Consider the following 18,420-nt stretch of genomic DNA (forward strand, 5'->3'; position numbering starts at 1 on the left):
GTGGGGGCTTTCTCTAGTTGAGGCAAGCGAGGGCTACTCTTCGTTGAGGTGCGCAGGCTTCTCATTGCAATGGCTTCTCGTTGCGGAGCACAGGCTCTAGGCATGCGGGCTTCAGTAGTTGCAGCACGTGGGCTCAGTAGTTGTGGTGCACGAGCTTCAGTAGTTGTGGCGCACGGGCTCAGTAGTTGTGGCGCACAGGCTTAGTTGCTCTGTGGCATGTGGGATCTTCCTGGACCAGGGATCGAACCCATGTCCCCTGCATTGGCAGGCAGATTCATAACCACTGTGCCACCGGGGAAGTCCCTCCATTGCCTCTTAAGATGTGGTTTTCCCAGAACACAAAGAGAATCAAGTGAAAAATGGTGTGTATGCTTTAAAAAAAAGCATTAATAGACACTGCTACATATAAAATAGATGAAAACAAGGATTTACTGTATAGCACAGGGAACTATATTCAATATCTTGTAATAACCTATAATGGAAAAGAATCTGAATCACTTGACTGTACACCTGAACTAACACAATATTGTAAATCAACTATAGTTCAATTTTTAAAAAAGCAAAACTAAAAGCTATAAGGAAATATTTAATTCTAGTTACTCATAGATTTGATTTCCATAGTAGATTAGCAACTTAGAAAGCACTTCTGTGTATACCAAGTTTGAGAAAATGAGTATGTTATAGAATGGATTCCAAGTTTCTCACTGTTGAGGAATAATGTTACACTTAGGGAAAAGGGAAGACTAGGTTCTATTGATGTTATTGGATTGGAATTAGAGACATCAATTTGAATGTGTATGTATACATTCACATAAAGATGTATAGACAAATATTCATATTTATATTTATATATTCATATGTATATTCATATACTGGCTCTGTCTACTAAGGTGACCTAGAAGCCAAGACTTGTCAGTAACAATGAGTACCACCTAGTGACAGATCTTGATTTCTAAATACCATTCTCCACCAAAAGGCACAAGAGCTCCTTGAGCAAATGCTGATTCCAAGACTGGTAAAGGACAGTACAAGATGAAACTGGAACATCTTAGGAATAGGAAGCCAAGAAGTGCACAAGAATAATAGATAATATCATATTATTAAAATAGGACCTGGTAGAAGTATTTACAATGAAAATTGGTAAACACTGCAAATGAGGGATACCTCCCCAAATCAATTATTAAACATTTTCCAGCACACCAGTAACATCAACCAAGTGATCAAAGATAATATCACTATTATTGGGACAAGTGGACATCATGGTTTTTTGTTTTTTTGTTTTTTTTTGCGGTACACGGGCCTCTCACTGTTGTGGCCTTTCCTGTTGCGGAGCACAGGCTCCGGACACGCAGGCTCAGCAGCCATGGCTCACGGGCCCCGGACCGGGGCACGAACCCATGTCCCCTGCATCGGCAGGCGGACTCTCAACCACTGCGCCACCAGGGAAGCCCAACATCATGTTTCTTAACTCACAATAGCACCCCACACCTCCCTGCTGCTTCTCTCTGTAATTCCATCAAGAATGGCTCTCAGCTAGTAAGTATGTTATAAATGCTCTCATACATTTTGTTACACCAATATGCTACTGTCACAAAGCTCTCTATATTTTACTTTAAAAAGGAAACACCTTTTAACCAAAAGGGTTGTATGTCTAATACTAGCACTTCAGTCACTAGTAAAAAGGTGAATAGAAACATGGCGGACAGGATTGGTGCCTCAAATCACTGGCAACACCACGTCCTTGTCCTCAGGTTAGACTTGAGGCTTTCATCATTTCCGTGCCGCACTCACTGGTGAATTTTAGGATCATCAGAAACTTTTAGTCCTTTAATGTAGTAGTAAAATTTTAACTGTACTTAAAAAAAATCTAATTAATCATCTTTGCTCTATGACATGTATTTTTCTAAATAGCAAGATTTAAAATAATAAATGATATGGAAAAGTTGAGGATTAGAAATGTATAGTTAATTCAATTCTTCAATCCCATTTTTTAAATGGGACGGTAAATGACATTTTAGAAAATATAATCAACCAGAATTATAATCGGAAAAAAGGAGAGACTAAACCTCAATGTGTGCTTAGTCTGTGTTTGAGGCCTATCCAGTACTTGTTCCCTCCTTTTAACTCTCAATTGTTATCAAGTAAACATCGACATGGCCCACATGCCCATGTGTTGCCACAGGTGATGTGGATAACTTGGAGAAAAAGGTGGATGTTCCTATTCTAATATGTTTGCTCCTTTTTAAAGTCAGCTCTACTGAGGTAAATTTAAATATAATAAAAATCACCAATTTTGAGTTTGCAATTAAATATGTTTTGACAAATGTACATAGTTACAGAACCATCATAACCATGATATAGAACATTTCTATCAACCCTAAAGTTCCCTCATGCCCATTCCCTACCACCAGGTCCTGGAAACACTGACCAGTCACTCTATTGTTTACTTTTCTAGAATTTCATGTAAATGAAATCATAAAATATGTCTTTGGTACCTGGCTTCTTTAAGCATACTGTCTTTGAGATTTACCTAGGTGTCATATGTAACAATGGCTTTTTATTACTATTTTATTACTACTATTGCTAGTATTCCATTGTAAGGCTATACCACGATTTGTTTATCTATTTAGCAGTTAATGGATATTTAGGTTGTTTCCAGGTTTTAGCTATTATGAATACATCTTTCAGCCTTATTTTAATAACAACCGAGAAATTCTTCTTTACTGCCATTGCTTTTATTCCAATTTGTAAAGTATGGTAACTATAAGTTTGGTTAAGTGAGATCATCAATATTTTGAGTAAGAACTGAATGAAAACCATTTGGGGAAGCCTGGCCCAGCTATCCTTTACAAGGCTCTCACACCCAGCTGGAATTGACTTATTTTTCTATGCTTTAGTAGTTTTATTCCCTAGTACCTTTCTTGTGGTATATTTCACCTTTTACCATCTATTTTGGCCATTTTGAATCCCCTATTGGGACAATGACTACGCCATATTTATGTATATTTGTTTGACCTGTGCCTAACAGAGCGTCTTTCAGAGTTATGTTAAATATTAAATGAATTGGTTTGGATTCTTCTCTGATCACTTCCTTGGATAACTAAGTGATTTTTATTAATTCTTTCAACCCATTATTGCATTACCTGTAGGGTGTTATAAAATAAGTTTCCTAAATCAAAATATTGCAAATCCCACCTCTGCCTTTACAGCATTTACAGTAACCTTTGAGCAGATTTCTAATTCTTTATGACCCTCCTTTTTTTTCTTTTTCCAACTGTAATGTGAGAGAGTTTGATTAAACAAATTTGAGATTCCTTCTCAGTTCTAAAATGTTAAGGTTTTATAAAAAACCTGCTAAGTCAGAAAGAACCTGCAAGGTGAGAGGGCAACATAGAAGGAAAGGGGTATATAAAGAAGGTAGGAAAGCAAAAATATGTCGTGTTTTTATGCAATTGAAAATGAAATGTGTAGTTTCTTAAACAGAGTAAAAGTTGGGCAAGGATTTAAGAAACAAAAGTTGATGTGTAACAACATTTGTTGGTAGAACATTCTTTTAAATTGTTTTATAAGGAGAACTACAGTAAGACAGTAGTTCTTTTCTCTAGTAAAGTTAGGAGATCAGTAATTAGGTTCCTCATTCTGAAAATTACTGGTGAGACTGGCAACCCCTTTGTGTAAGTGAACCATAAACCCCAGTTTACAAAGGGTAGTCCCAGTTATGACTGTTTGTTTTGGTATAATGACTTATTATTAATTATTAATAATGCCCGTTTTCACTCTCAAATGGGTATTGGTTTTGAACAATGCATTTTTTGGTCACCCGATTACTGGGGATCTCAGAGTCCTAGGTCTCCCGACCTATATCCCCTGCTCTAGCTAGGGTTCTGTCTCGGGGATGGTTACTCAGTGAAAGAATCTGCAGTGCTCTCTTCAAGCTAACCCCTTCAGCGGCAGCATCTCCATCTGGCAACACCATTAGAGCCGTTCTTTTCCATACACTCTTCTCTCTTTTTTTTCACGTCTGGAAAGTTTTTGCCTCCTCATATAAGACTTGAGCAGATGCTGCAGCTTCACTTAAAGACTGCAGCCTTCTTTCCCCTATGGCAAGTATATAAGAACATCCGTTCATTAAACATTCACTGCCCGCTTCCTGTGTGCCATGTACTGAGCTGGACTCATGGTATAGAGAGACAAAGATGGCAGAAAGGGACAGACAAGTAAACCAATAACCAAAGTGTGATAAATGCTATCTTCGTAGGATGCATACATACACAACATATACTGATGTCACTGTAGAAAGAACAGTTAATTTAGGAGAGAGGGGAATTTTGACCAGGTCCTAAAGGAGCAGTATACATTGAGCAGGGGTGACGGGGTGGTGGGAGGCAGAGAGGGGTGAGGTGGGCGGGGGTAAAAAAAATCCCAGCAAAATGCAGAAACGGGCTTCCCTGGTGGCGCAGTGGTTGAGAGTCCACCTGCTGATGCAGGGGACACGGGTTCATGTCCCGGTCTGGGAAGATCCCACATGCCGCGGAGTGGCTGGGCCCGTGAGCCATGGCCACTGAGCCTGCGCCTCCGGAGCCCGTGCTTCGCAACGGGAGAGGCCACAACAGTGAGAGGCCCGCGTACCGCAAAGAAAGAAACAAACAAATAAACAAAAAAAAAAAAACAAAAAAAAACACGCTGAGACATGTGCAGCCTTCCATGGCCAGAAAATATGTGGTACGGCTGGGGAGGCAAAAAGTGGCCTCGACGGACCATCCTTGTGTTGCTGTATACCAGTTTGGAACTGAGTGTGAGGCAAGACCTTGGAGCAAGTCCACGGGGTGTTGTTACTAGAAGTACCAGAAGGGACCTTATTTCACATTTAGCGTGGCCCCCTGATGATCCATTTGATTGAGGTGTGGGTGTATTTTCATTCTGGAATTTTGTACTACAACATTACCACATTCATTGACCTATTACAATACAGACTTTCCTTATGTTGCTTTATGATTAGAAGCCAGTGATTTGAAGTTCCACAGCAGTACATAGACTAGTAGTGATAGTGTTATGGAATTGTTTATTTTTAGTTTGGCAAGACAAGACAGTAAATATCTCAATTAGTAAAGTAAAGCAGCATGGATGAGAAATGCCCACAAGAAGATTAGGAGTTAGAAATGACTAAGCCAGTTAATTGAAGGAAACTTTTATATCACTTACCCATATTTAGAGAATAAAGAACCAACCTAATGTGTGTATGTGTGAGTGTGTGTGTGTTTGTGTGTATGTGTGTGTGCTCACACACATTGTCATTATCCACAGTGGTGCCAGTGATGAGGTCCTTTGCATTCTTCAGGTTCTAATTGTTTAGGAAGTTTCTCTCTTTAGGAGCCACTGTGATTGGATATTGACCCATCCACTGGTCAATATCCAGTCACAGTGGGGTGAGATACATCGTCTTTGACTACAGAAGCTTCTCATCCTGCAGTTTCTTTCAGTGTGACCCAAAAGAGATCTTATTATGAAGTGCTGGGAGAAGTTTTTTATTTTCATATTTATATTCACATTACATGGCCTAATGTGTGAAAATATTTAATGAATACATGCATGTGGTACTGCAGAATCACTTACTTGCCTCCAGATAGAATCTCCTACATTATATTTGAGATTCCGTTTTAAGCTTGGGAGGAAAAGCAGAGGTTATCTACAAAACTTAGTTTCAAGAATTTAAGTTTTGGGCATATTGAGTCATGCTCTTCCTGTAACTTCAGGATCTTTAGGAAATATTGACCATTCAAAAGAAAAAAGATGGGCTTCCCTGGTGGCGCAGTGGTTGAGAGTCTGCCTTTCGTGCCCCGGTCTGGGAAGATCCCACGTGCCACAGAGCGGCTAGGCCTGTGAGCCATGGCTGCTGAGCCTGCGGGTCCGGAGCCTGTGCTCCGCAACGGGAGAAGCCACAATAGTGAGAGGACCGCGTACCGCAAAAAAAAAAAAAAAAAGATTAATTGGCGGTACGTAACATTGAGAATATTATAGAGAACGGTGTTTGTGTTTTAAAGTTACAAAATAGCATTATTCAGTTGTCATGATTTTTTGATTTTTAAAGTTGCTTACTTTAGTCAATTTAGATTTATGGCAAGTATTTAACATTGTATGAAAGGTCCTTTGGAGTTTCTGCCTAAAGTAAGGGGGAGTCTGTAGAAAGACTGTTGTCTACTTATGCTTAACAATTTACTACGTATCAGCTCTCTGTGGTCTGTAGGGGAAATGATGGGGATTAGTGCATCTGTAGTTTAAATTTCTGTCTGTCTCCTCTCTGCCTTGTAGGCTGGAAAAAGATAGCATTCAGCAGAGCTTTAGCAACGATGCAAAGGCCCAAGCCCTTCAGGCCCAGCAAAGAGAGCAGGAGCTGACACAGAAGATACAGCAAATGGAGGCCCAGCATGACAAAACTGGTAGGTGGTAGGGAAAGATTAGAGCCTGGGCACTTGCTCACAAGCCAGGCCCACGCCTTACTGTGAAATGACATCAGGAACACCTGTAACCTTTGGCTGGCCGAAGGGAGCAGATGCTAACTACACCGGAGATTCCGAATTACATATTAGTTAGCGTTTAAAAGAGAAAATGGAAAGTATTGCCCACTGTCTGTTGATTTCAGAGTGCTGCTCTCACATCTGTTGCACCATCTGGATTATGAGTTTATTTACCTGTGTTCAAGAAACGTAAAGCTGAGAGAGACCACAACAAAGTAGAAAAACAAAGGGCTTGTTTTTGGCTGGGTTTTCAGGCACACATGTTATATAAAGAAAATAGCATCAGAAGCTCTGCGGGAAATGCTCTGAGCTTACAGTTAGAGCCTCCTGAATAGCATTGAACAGTTCCCACAGTACACACATTATAGCTACTCTAAAAGCCTAATGAGTTTGCTTCAGCATCCAAACTGGAGAAAAGCTTTAGCCATTAATCGGTTCTTAATTCACTGTCGCAGCTGGATGTAATTCAGTGGCTCCAAATTGATATGTTCCTTTATTTAATCTTTGCAGCTTCGAACATTTTTAGCATTTGTATGATTTCCCCACCTCCCCCAACCCAGTCTAGAGTGATGTTTAATCCTTTGCATTCTTCAAGTTCTCACAACTGCTGTTAAAATTCACTAATACAAGGCATTGACCACAGCTGGCAGCTTGGCTAAAAATTGCCATCTTTCATCACATTGGCACTATTCTGCAGACTGAGTTGGCCAGTAACTCTTTACCTTTAATTTGAAAGTAAAATGCACTTTGAAAATAGGCAGTTTGATTTGTTCAGTCGGAGCATTATGTAGTTCCTTTCACTTTTGAGTTGTGTGTTCACAGACAGTGTTAGTCAAAACAAGACAGTGTCAGTCATTATAATTCCACACCACATACACCAAGCTGATTGTACTATTAAAACAAAAGTTTAATTGATCCTGTTTCTTCCAGAAAAATGTTGATTAATTTTTAGTGCCTTGATTTATTTTGCTTTGTATGCTATATGCTTTTTTGTCAGTCATTGTCTAAAACTGAAAAGAAAGGGCCTGTTAAACCTTTCACCTAAAGATAATTTTCATGTGATTTGATGTATACTATATTTGATGACATGGTAATAAATGGTTGCTTATCCTGTAAGTGAAAAATTGCTAATGTAAAATTCATTAAATAATCTGTTTGCTAATAAAGAGGCAAATGTCATATTGATCCACATAATTCACTCCATCACTTTCAGTAGAGATTTTCTTCTCACAGTGTTTGGCCAGAAGAAATGAAAATTCTCCAGGCTTGGTAGTTGTTTTTCCACTAAAAACAAAAGGAGAAGATTACAGGATGAATTATTGTTTGCCTCCACTACTATCAGGTTGCCGGTGATCAAGGAGTCTTGGGCAGTATCTCTGAGTGCTAGATAAGAGTATTAACTGAACCACCATGAGAATACTTCCCTTTGTTTTGCACAAAAATACATACTCTCTTCAGTTTCTTTGATCAGATCTTCATTGAAGCTCACACTAAATAGATGGGGAAAATTATTTATTTCCAATAAAATAAGGAAAGTTATGTATTTTTCTTTTATGATTAGAGAAGTATATGCAAGATGGGAGTAGTGAAATATGTGAGCAGATATGAAACATAAAGCATGAATTACAGTGTAGAAAGAGTTCCTCAATTATTTTAGTTTTGAATTATCTGGTTGTGATAAATTTGACACTGTTTATAGTAGAATTATCAAAATAAAAATATATTGCATATTACAAAGATATAAGCATCTATGACTCCACTTGAGGTATTTGACAATTTATTAACATGTGAAAAATTACACAGAGCTGATATGATCAGAAATGTTTCTGTTGTGTAATTATTAGGGAAATAAATGTCTCACAAGATTTAGTGTCTTGCCAGATGAGCATTCCTTTGACCTAGGACTGTAAAAGTGATCTAGCGTCTTATAGGAAAAGTGTGGTTGTCTTAGCACCTTTACCACTATACATGTGGAAGCACTGCAGAGCTACCACCATAAACATCTTATGTTGCTGGGGGGGGGGTTATTGTTATTTCTAGAAAATGAACAGTATTCATTGCTGACCTCCCAGAATTCATTTCTGACAAAGTTAAAGGAAGAGTGCTGCACATTAGCCAAGAAACTGGAACAAATCTCTCAGAAAAGCAGGTGGGTAATATGATACAATACTTTCAGAGCACTGTTTATATGAATACTGTAATTTTTTTCTTAAAAGACAATATTTCCACTATTTTATAGTCTAATGTCAAAATTAGATATGTATTGACATATTTCCTGTAAAAAACATTTTCTCTCTATGAGAATTTTCTTAATTATCCATACAGACACCTTGATGTTTTTTCATAATTAGGTATCCATACTATACTTTGACTTTTTTAATGTTCAGAATTGAAAACTATGAAATTTCAGAGCACAAAGGTCAAGATGGCATCCTTTTAATAAAGGATGCAGATAAATCAAGCAGTTCTAAAGTCATATTTTAACACAGCTAACATATTTTAGTCTATTATCATAGTTCTCCATGAACACATAAAAGCTATCTTTAAGGCAAATGATAATGGATAAAATATGAATGTATAAAAATAAAAGTAGATGATACTTTGAAATAAACCAAAACCATCTTTTCTTTCTCCTAAAATTGTTTCATTTTAATAAAATAGCCATCATTGATTTTGTAGGTACATGCTCTTTTATAAATCCACTGATTGGGTTCTTAATGAATTTTTTTCTGTACATTTTCTAATCATATTATCTCAATAAATGAATTACTTATATTCTAAATTCTAAGAAGCCTGAGTTCTCGTCTTAGCTCTGACAGTAGCTGTGTAATCTTGGACAAATTTATTTGACCTGCTTGAACTGTGGTTTCCTCTTGTAAATGAATGATGTTGAACAGAGTCACTTTGACTTGAACTCAAAAGAAATCATTCATTTAACTAGCTAGGTATAAAATGTCGCATTACAGTATAACCTAATGGGAAAATAATCTGTGTATCTTCTCTTGCATACTTTTCTGAAACTCACTTAGATCATCAAAGAACAAGCAATAGGGCTCAGCAAACCAACTACTGACTTAGGTTTATTATTCAGAAAGAATTTCTAGGAGGGTCAGAGCATGTCTGATCACTCTGAGCCCTATCTTGGGTTCCTGCATCAATAAGCTGGCTTACCTTATGGAATCCCCATCCCTGAATTTTTTTGAAAATCAGGGGGCTTATGAATCCAATTCTTTCAGCTCACAGGAAGGCAGAAGCTCCTATAACCACCCAGAATGTGCTCTGAACATGTACCTTCTTAGCGAATACTAATTAAGTATCTTGTTTGGGATGGGAAAAGGCTTAGGGTACCAAAATACCCAGTATTTTCAGGAAATTTGACAAGGAAACCCAAATAATTTTGCCGTGGAAGAGACCCTCATAATATATCAACAGGAGGTATTCCTAACTAGAAATATTTGATTTACCTCACATAGATATAAACAAACTAGATTAATAACTTAAGCAAAAATTATTTTGAATTGGGTCTTAAAAGACTGTGTTATCTTAAGATTGCTTTGGGGTTGATTATTGATTAATTATCTTGCTGTCTAAGGAGACATAATTGAGGAAATGGAAGTGTATAAAAGAGAAAGAGAAGCTATATGCTTGCTATATATTATTTAATTCTCACAACAGCTTGAGACATGAATTGTTATCTTCTTTTACAGAGGAGGAAACCAATACTCAGAGTGTTTAAATAGCTAGTAAGTAGGAGCACTAGAATTCTAACTTAGACATTTCTGGTTCCAAAGCCTATGATCTTTCTTACAATAAGTATAATTATTTTATATCTACTACTAAAGAAAATCCAGGCCAAAGTAGTTACAATGGGAAAGTTTAGGAAAGAAAAATTAATCTTTATATTTCCATGGAGAAGTAAGCATACTTGGCATGTGAGGGTTAACCTGTGAGCCTGGGTTAACCTGTGCCATGTGCCCTCAGGCCTTCTTTCCCCTGCTCTAGGTCTATCAATTTACCCTGTACTAGTCTAGTGAACTTGAACCTCAGCCTCTCTTCTCTTCAACTCCTCTCACTTCTGATTCTAGCTCCTGACTGCTACTTTGTAAATTGAATGTGTTCCTTTATGTCTGATACACAGCTGGCACCTGATACATATTTACTGAATGAATGAATGAAACAAATGAGCATGGTGCTACTACCCCCTATATCCTGATCTGACTCTGGTTCCAGACTATTCCTTTGTTGATGACAGGCAGTGTGCAGTAAAAAACACTTTGGAATTCAGAAGGAACAAGGTTTGAATCTTGCTCTGACACTTAGCTTCATAACCTTGCATACATCACTTAATTTCTCCAAACCTCAGCTTCTCCATCTGTAAAAACCTTTTAAAAACTATGTTACAGGTTTATGGTGGGAATTAGTAATTTAGAGAGATGTATATAGGTACACACATATACATAGCACCTAACACCATGCTTGACTCATAGAAGTATACAGTAGGTGCTATTGCTGTCATTGATGGTATCATTTTAAGGGTCTTGACTGGCAATTAGGATATCACTTCACCTAGCTACTAATGTCTTGGCCAGAGTCTGAGTGCCATAATTCTCTGACAGACATAAAGTCTATACCACAGTGGAAAACCTTTCTGAAGGCAATGCAGGATCAGGAAAATGTGGATTTGGTTGTGTTTCAGCTCCTGCTCTAGTACCTCGTCTTGTAAGTCTGAAGAGTTAAAATAGGCATCTACTGTAACTTTATAAGTGGATCCGAAACTAAAACCTAGCAAATAATAAAGACTAGATAAGTTGTAACTTATTACTGTTAAAACTTTTAAGTGCCCCTAAAATTTACAAAATGTACATTTTGTGTGTCTCACAAGAAATTAGCATTATAAATAGGATAAATTGTGATTTGGTGGTGGGGGGGGTTGTTCGTTTGTTTACTCTTAATTTCTCATTTCACTCTGGCTTCCTACATGAAAGACACTCCATTTTGATATTACCTTTGCTTTGAAAACACCTATAAAACTTGAAGGGCTCAGAGTGTTTCTTTTAAAGTAAAGCTATACATTTATTAAGTCTTGTAGAAGCCCTCCAGGAGTGAGCCTCTACATACCCTCTACTAAACTTTTAGGATAAATAATTCCCCCTGTGCTTTGAAGTGAGGAAATCCTGAAGTTTTCTGAGCTTTCTAAACTGTTGTCATTGTGAAAGCACAGTCTCCAAAATAATTATTTAGGCCATATGGTAATTTTAATCCAGGTTTTCCTCAGAGTACTGCAGTAAAATTTTTCCTGAAAGTAAGTGTATTTATTTCATGTTGACTAACAATTTAAACATTTTTTTTTTGGTCTAAGAGTTTCATGTTATTCAAAATCCCATACTAAATAAATGGATTCATACCATTTAAAATATGCTTTTTTTTTTTTTTTTTTTTTAACTCACAGATCTAGTCCTCTGACTAGAGCCCCTAAAGAATCACTGGGAAAGCTGACAATCTGGGAGCACCAATCCCAGACACTCTTACTCTCTATCCCATCCTCATGCTAGGCTGCTTTATGAAAGTGTTTAGAAATGGCTCCTCCGTGTGTACGTCCTGTTGTATGTGTTTCTCCCCAAGTAGATGTAAGTCGCATTATGGCTGTGCCTATTGCTTCTGCTGTCTGCAAGCCCTCCACAGTGAAAAGCCGGTACTTCCTGCACAGTATGCCTTCCACACTGCTCGGGTGGTGTCTGTAACCCCAGGGTTTGTGAATGGCACATCCCATTTTAAAACTAAAAGTGAACTGCCAATTCCATGCATTTTATATAGCTTGTTTTTGAGCATCAGACAAGTAATTCCATTTTGCTTTTAATTGGCACTAGGCAGACATTCTGGCTGATTTTAGATGAAACTCACATAAACTTCAGCTCCCTTTTGTCTTTATTTCCCAGGACTCTGAGAGCTTATTACAGTGGTAGGGTTGTTTCTGAAGTTGGTAAATGGAGATATTTAAATATCTTTGGTGCAACTGTGATTTTTCTTTATCAAAGTGAAGGAGGTGTTCCCTGTCCCCAGGCACTTAGATGAATCAGCAGTAAAATGTTTGCAGTGCAGTTTGCAGTGCAATCTAAAACGTGGCCTGGGAAGAGCTCAGAGAGGTTGGGCACCGGCTAGGAAGGGAGCCTCTGCCAGCTGCAGAATGGAGATCCAGCATGTGCTAGGTTTTCACCTCTCAACACTTCTGCCCCAGTGAAAAGAAAAGGATATAGAGCATAGAACTGGGGTCTGCATGGTTTTGCTTCTCTTTGTTTTCTATCATTGTCACTGTCTGGGTTGCTAGGTTCGTGGATTGATGTCTAACACTACCCATTGTATATTTGTGATTTGCGTTTTGTAATTAAGAGGGACAATAGGAGTCCATTGGGTCTCGTTATATATAATGGTTGGTTTAATTTGTTTTGCTTCTATCTTGTTAATTGTAAATTGATCATTAAGATTTGAATTCTAATCTGTCACCAGGGTTGTGGGTATTGAGGCTAGAGCAATGATCCTGGCTTTAATCACTGATGATGAGAAACAAATTTTATAATTTTGGTACATATTGCAGTTCATATATTTTAACACTGTATTTTATGGTGTTATAAATATTGTTAAGTGACTTTTAGTGTAGTTTTACTGTGTGGACTATAATGTATAAATTATATTACTGTTTTGGCAACAGTAGGTATCCAACTGTGTGAGTTTAATTGAAGTAAAGAACACATACCCGGTTGAACTATTTTTTTTCCCTGGCATGTTCAGATGATGTTAGTTTGGGATGCTACAAAAATTATATTCTACAAGAAGAAACTGATATTGTCCTCTGCTAATTATTACCAAAAGTTGAATGAGACTCTAAAAGAGTAAAAAATTAAGGGGTCATGTTTTTCTTTAAAAAGCAATTATCACTGTAATCCTAATTATCGTAGTAAAATATTATACTTCATGGAAATGTAATTACACAGTATAACTGGTATATAAAAATGCAGTGAGAAGTTCATGCTTCTGTAAAGGCAGAAATTACCTAAATTTTCTATGAAAATGGATTAGAATCAATTTTCTTTTTATATGACACTAGGATAATCATGCCACAAATGTAATCTCAAGCTAACATAGAAGCTCGTAAGTTTACTTTTTGAACTTTGTAAACTGCTAGTTCTTTCAATATATCATGGACTCTAGACAGATAAAAGATGATGTCCATGTACATATACCAAATTTTTATTGAACATTGGAAGTTGGTAGGCAAATTACTATTATAAACAAAGAAAAGCATACACATAAAATATGCAAAGCAGAAAAGTACTGTAGCAATAAAATACTTGATAGTAATATGTACTTTACAATTAACATTTATATTTTTGAAATTCTGTATATAAGATATCCTCAATATAGGGCATTTGGTTATAAATGCAAAGAAAAATTAAGGAAAAAAATTTCCTGTAACATTACCATCCAGCTAACTATGGTTAACTTTTGACATGTTTACTTTCAGTCATTTTCCATGTGTAGGTAAATGTGTATGTTACCATGCACTTATATTGTGAGTGATATACATATGTGTGTGTGTATATATACAGTTTTACACCCTGCTTTTTTTACTTAATATTATCTGATGAACACTTTTCTACATCAGTAAATACTCAGAAAACATAATTTTAGTTGAATCATTTGTATGAATAATAATTCATCAGAATTTTAAACTCTTTTAAAATGTAATGAATAATATAATAATAATTTTATACATAAATCTGAATTTTTTCATGATTTTCTTAGTTGAGATGTCTAAAAGGGGATTGCTGGTCCAAAGACTGTGAACCCTGTTAAGGCTGTTAATGTGTATGACTTTGCTCAAGTACTGCACTAAATTCTGCTCAGTATATATGTGTACATAGCAGTTTGTGACAAAAGAAGTGAGAGGTTTTTCAAAAAAGGAGTGAGGGGCCATGTTGCACAGTGGGTGGGACAACCCCTTTAGAGTTGGACAGACCAGTGTTTGTGTCTGGGCTTGGGTAATCACCATTTAGGTGACCTTAGGCGAATTATTAAACCTCATATTTACCTCCCAGAGAAAAGGGAATAAACACTTAACCTTGTAGGATTAATTGAGATCATAATGTAAAGGATGAATTCCACTACCTAGTGTAGTGTAGGCATACAGTAAATGTTTTATTAGGCATTTCTTTGAATAATAGGGAAATTGAATGTTTTATAAATGTTTATTGATCATTTATGTTTCTTCCTCTGTGAGTATTTTTCATATCCCTTGTACTTTTTTAATTGGAATTTTGATGAAGAGTGGGGATAGCAGTTTATTATATAATGCTTCTAATATTCATTTGTCTCATTTTTTACGTTCCCTTTTTTTAATTTCGAAAAATTTGTTCCCAGTTCTTTTTGTTTCTTAAGAATTTTTTCAAAATCAAGGTGACTTTATTTTTTGTTTTAAATATTACAATACATGTCCATTGTAAAAATTCAGAAAATACAGAAAAGGAAAAAAAATATTTTATATTGCTAATCTGGACACCAAGAGATAATCAATATTAATATGTGGAATACATGTCAAAATATTTTTTATTTTATAAAATAAAATTACCTTATGCTGATTTTTAATATTTTCCTTTTTTACCAATATGTCATATTTTTAGGTCAATATATAGCACCAATAAATAGCCATATTTTCAGAATAGCATCTTGATATTTCTTTTTTAAAGTAATGTAACTAATCATCTGTTGATACATTTCTGGGTTAAGTTTTCATATATTGGGTTGCAGAGCAAGGTTGTTTCTAGAAACAGTGCTACAAGGAACATGCTCATAAAAACATATGATTTTGTTGTATGTAAAAGCTTTATATTCTTATATTGTAAAATCTATGTTTCCTTCGTGACTTTTCAAAAGTGACTTGTTTTTCTGGGAAAGTACCTGAGAACAGATAAATATTCTTATGCATTTTTTTCTAATGCAGTTTAAGGATATTTTTGGGCCTTTTGGAATTTTAGTGCATAGTGCATATTGTGATAGGAAATACTAATCGTGGAAGAATACTAAATTAAAAATTTCATATAACTGCTCCTAAATTCTTTTATATTGTATGTGATTTTGAAAGGATAGAGATAGTCATTATTTACTTATTTAGACTATTTCAAATATAAGTAAATTCTTATTAGAAGAAGTAAATATAGATTGAGTGCTTAATCTGAGCTTGAAAATGAGATAATCCATGCCCTTGTGTGTAATCTGTAATCTAGCAAGAAGGATGAGGCACAGAGCACAATTCACAGGAATAAATTATAAGCTAATGTATGCATAAAAGCTAGAGGTAGTTTCAAAAATGTGCTGGCATACTGAGAACTGCAGGTATTAATCAGAGCAAGCTTTCTTCGAGATGAAACTTGAACCAAGGTGAAAACAAAATGAGGAATGAGGTGAACTAAAAGCGAGCAATTGCTTCATGCCATGTGAAGCAGCTTGGTCCTTGGGATAAATTCCCTTAGCAAATCCAAATCTTCTCCAGTAAAAAAAAAAAAAGGCTATGTCACCTAATGGAGGAATCCTTTCTTTGGAGGGAAATAATTTTACATCAAGCATCTCACATAAACCTCAAGAAACGAACCAGTTGTTAACTACTTGTATTTTAATGTGCAAGACTTCTAAGCTTTCAGTTCTAACCTATGAGGCAGTGGAGTATGAGGAGATGGTGGAGTAAGTAGTAATGTTTAATTAAATCAAGGACAAAGTACAATTTTTCTTGGACAGATGTCTCTCTTAGCTTCAAATTTTGAGCCTTGAAATGGCCATCCAAGACACTGAAGAAGTAACGTTATTTCCTCACAAACACCAATCATCACCAAAGCAGATAGATATCTGTAATCCCAAATGAAATAATGTGAAAACAGAAAGAAAATTGGGGGAATGGTACCTCACTTAGCAAATGGAGGAAGGTGAGTCTTAAATGTCTGCAGACAGGGATACTTGTATGTGAAGCAAGCTGATCTGCTCTCAGGATCCCAGAAAGACTTAGAAGGCAGGAGTGGAATATAGGACTGAAGCCAAAGTTGACAGTTCTACCCCCACCCCATGCAGCCAGGTGACTATCCCTCCTCCACCCAGAAAACTAGGAGCTTCTCCTCTGAAGAGATTAAACCAGCAGGCACTGGTGAAAATAGCTGCACTGAAATTAGAATAGAAGAATTAATTAAAAGTCTACATTCTGAAAGGTGAGTACACCACCCCTCTATTTCCAACCAGCTCCTAGACCACTGATGGTTAGGGTTGTACACAACAAGCAGGAAAATGGAGAATCCTTCTTTTGAGAAACAGAATGGCCACAGGGGAAAGAATTACGGATGCTGATAATATTGGGAATCTCCCATCAGAAAAGATGGCTTGCCACTCAATCATTCTACACTAAAGCCCACTTGTTTAGGGAAAATAAATGTACACAAATGCATGTGTAATCATAATATACTCCTTAAACAACAAGGACCAATATTTATGTAGTTGTTATGACATAAAACTGATACTGATTTAACTACAAACTGAAATATTAGTAATTACATTGACAAGCTGGAGGTGGAGTCAGGGGGCAGAGAACCACCATTTTTTTTTTTTTTTTTTTTGTGGTACGCAGGCCTCTCACTGTTGTGGCCTCTCCCATTGCGGAGCACAGGCCCTGGATGCGCAGGCTCAGCGGCCGTGGCTCACAGGCCTAGCCGCTCCACGGCGTGTGGGATCTTCCCAGACCGGGGCACGAACCCGTGTCCCCTGCATCAGCAGGCGGACTCTCAACCACTGCCCCACCAGGGAAGCCTCACCATTTTTTAAAACCATATGATTTTAATCATGTACCATTAAATTAGCTATGTTAATTAAAAGAAACAACTCTCTGTCAGAAATTAGGCCTGGGGTTGTTCCTGTAACGGCATGGTAGCTGGCCTGTAATAGATACTTACTAAATATTTGGTAAATTAATAGCTGCCTTTTTAAAAACGGGATTTGATTATTATCAATTTTGTCTTGTTCCTTGAAAAAACTCTCTCTGTTGAAGTTGTTATTCCTCTTTCTGTCTACCAGTTGAGTTCCTGCAGTGTGTATATCCTTCTACTAGACATTCTGTAATTTCTGAAATATTTTATTTTACATAAAATAATTTTTATTGACACTGTTATGTTTAAGTACAGAGTTCAAGAAAATGATAAGGTTATACAATAAAAAACATGGTCTGTTAATAAGAACCTTTAACATCAGTCACTTCTGTGTTTATACCTCTCTAGATCTGAAATAGCTCAGCTCAGTCAAGAAAAAAGGTATACATGTGACAAACTGGAAAAGTTACAGAGAAGAAATGATGAATTGGAGGAACAGTGTGTCCAGCATGGGAGACTACATGAGATAATGAAGCAAAGGTAATAAAGACTTAATAATCAACTGATGTGGCACATATTGAATGTGTTTGGTTCAAAAACAGAATGGGAATTGCTGTGGAATAAATAGAATTCATGGTTACTATGGTACTCAAGGAACATGCTTAAAATCTAATATTTCCATATATTTATGCTTTCTCAATTTAGGTTGTTCTTATAATACACAGAGAGGAGAGCACATTCCCTCTTTACTATTCTCTAAAGACACAGAAGTAGATTTAATATAGAACACTGTAGGAAAACCATCTACCTTTCAGGTGCAAGCTGGTAATGTAATATGCAGGAATTTCAAAACTTCTCTTCTAGAAATTAGGTTTTGTATGTATTTTTGTAAGATACAACATGTAAGGCCTAAGAAGGTTAAATATATTGCTAGAGTCAGAATTTGACTCCAGACCCTGTGGTTCTTTCTAGTGGTGTACTTTGAGCAAGTTACTTAACCTCTCTGAGCA

General features: G+C 36.6%; 1 protein-coding gene across 6 annotated transcripts in view; it reads left to right on the top strand.

Annotated features, from left to right (window-relative positions):
- SDCCAG8 (SHH signaling and ciliogenesis regulator SDCCAG8) overlaps positions 1-18,420 on the top strand; it is a 262,756-nt gene that overhangs the window by 159,814 nt on the left and 84,522 nt on the right. For 5 of the 6 annotated variants that reach the window (XM_032643294.1, XM_032643360.1, XM_032643209.1 and 2 more), the window contains exons 14-16: positions 6,310-6,437; positions 8,556-8,664; positions 17,819-17,950. In XM_032643294.1, coding sequence (XP_032499185.1) covers positions 6,310-6,437; positions 8,556-8,664; positions 17,819-17,950 — 369 coding nt within the window. Of the gene's footprint in view, positions 1-6,309; positions 6,438-8,555; positions 8,665-17,818; positions 17,951-18,420 lie in introns of those variants that run through there. The other variant, XM_032643609.1, reaches the window with a different exon arrangement.

This window comes from Phocoena sinus, chromosome 1, assembly GCF_008692025.1.
Source record: "Phocoena sinus isolate mPhoSin1 chromosome 1, mPhoSin1.pri, whole genome shotgun sequence".
NCBI lineage: Eukaryota > Metazoa > Chordata > Mammalia > Artiodactyla > Phocoenidae > Phocoena > Phocoena sinus.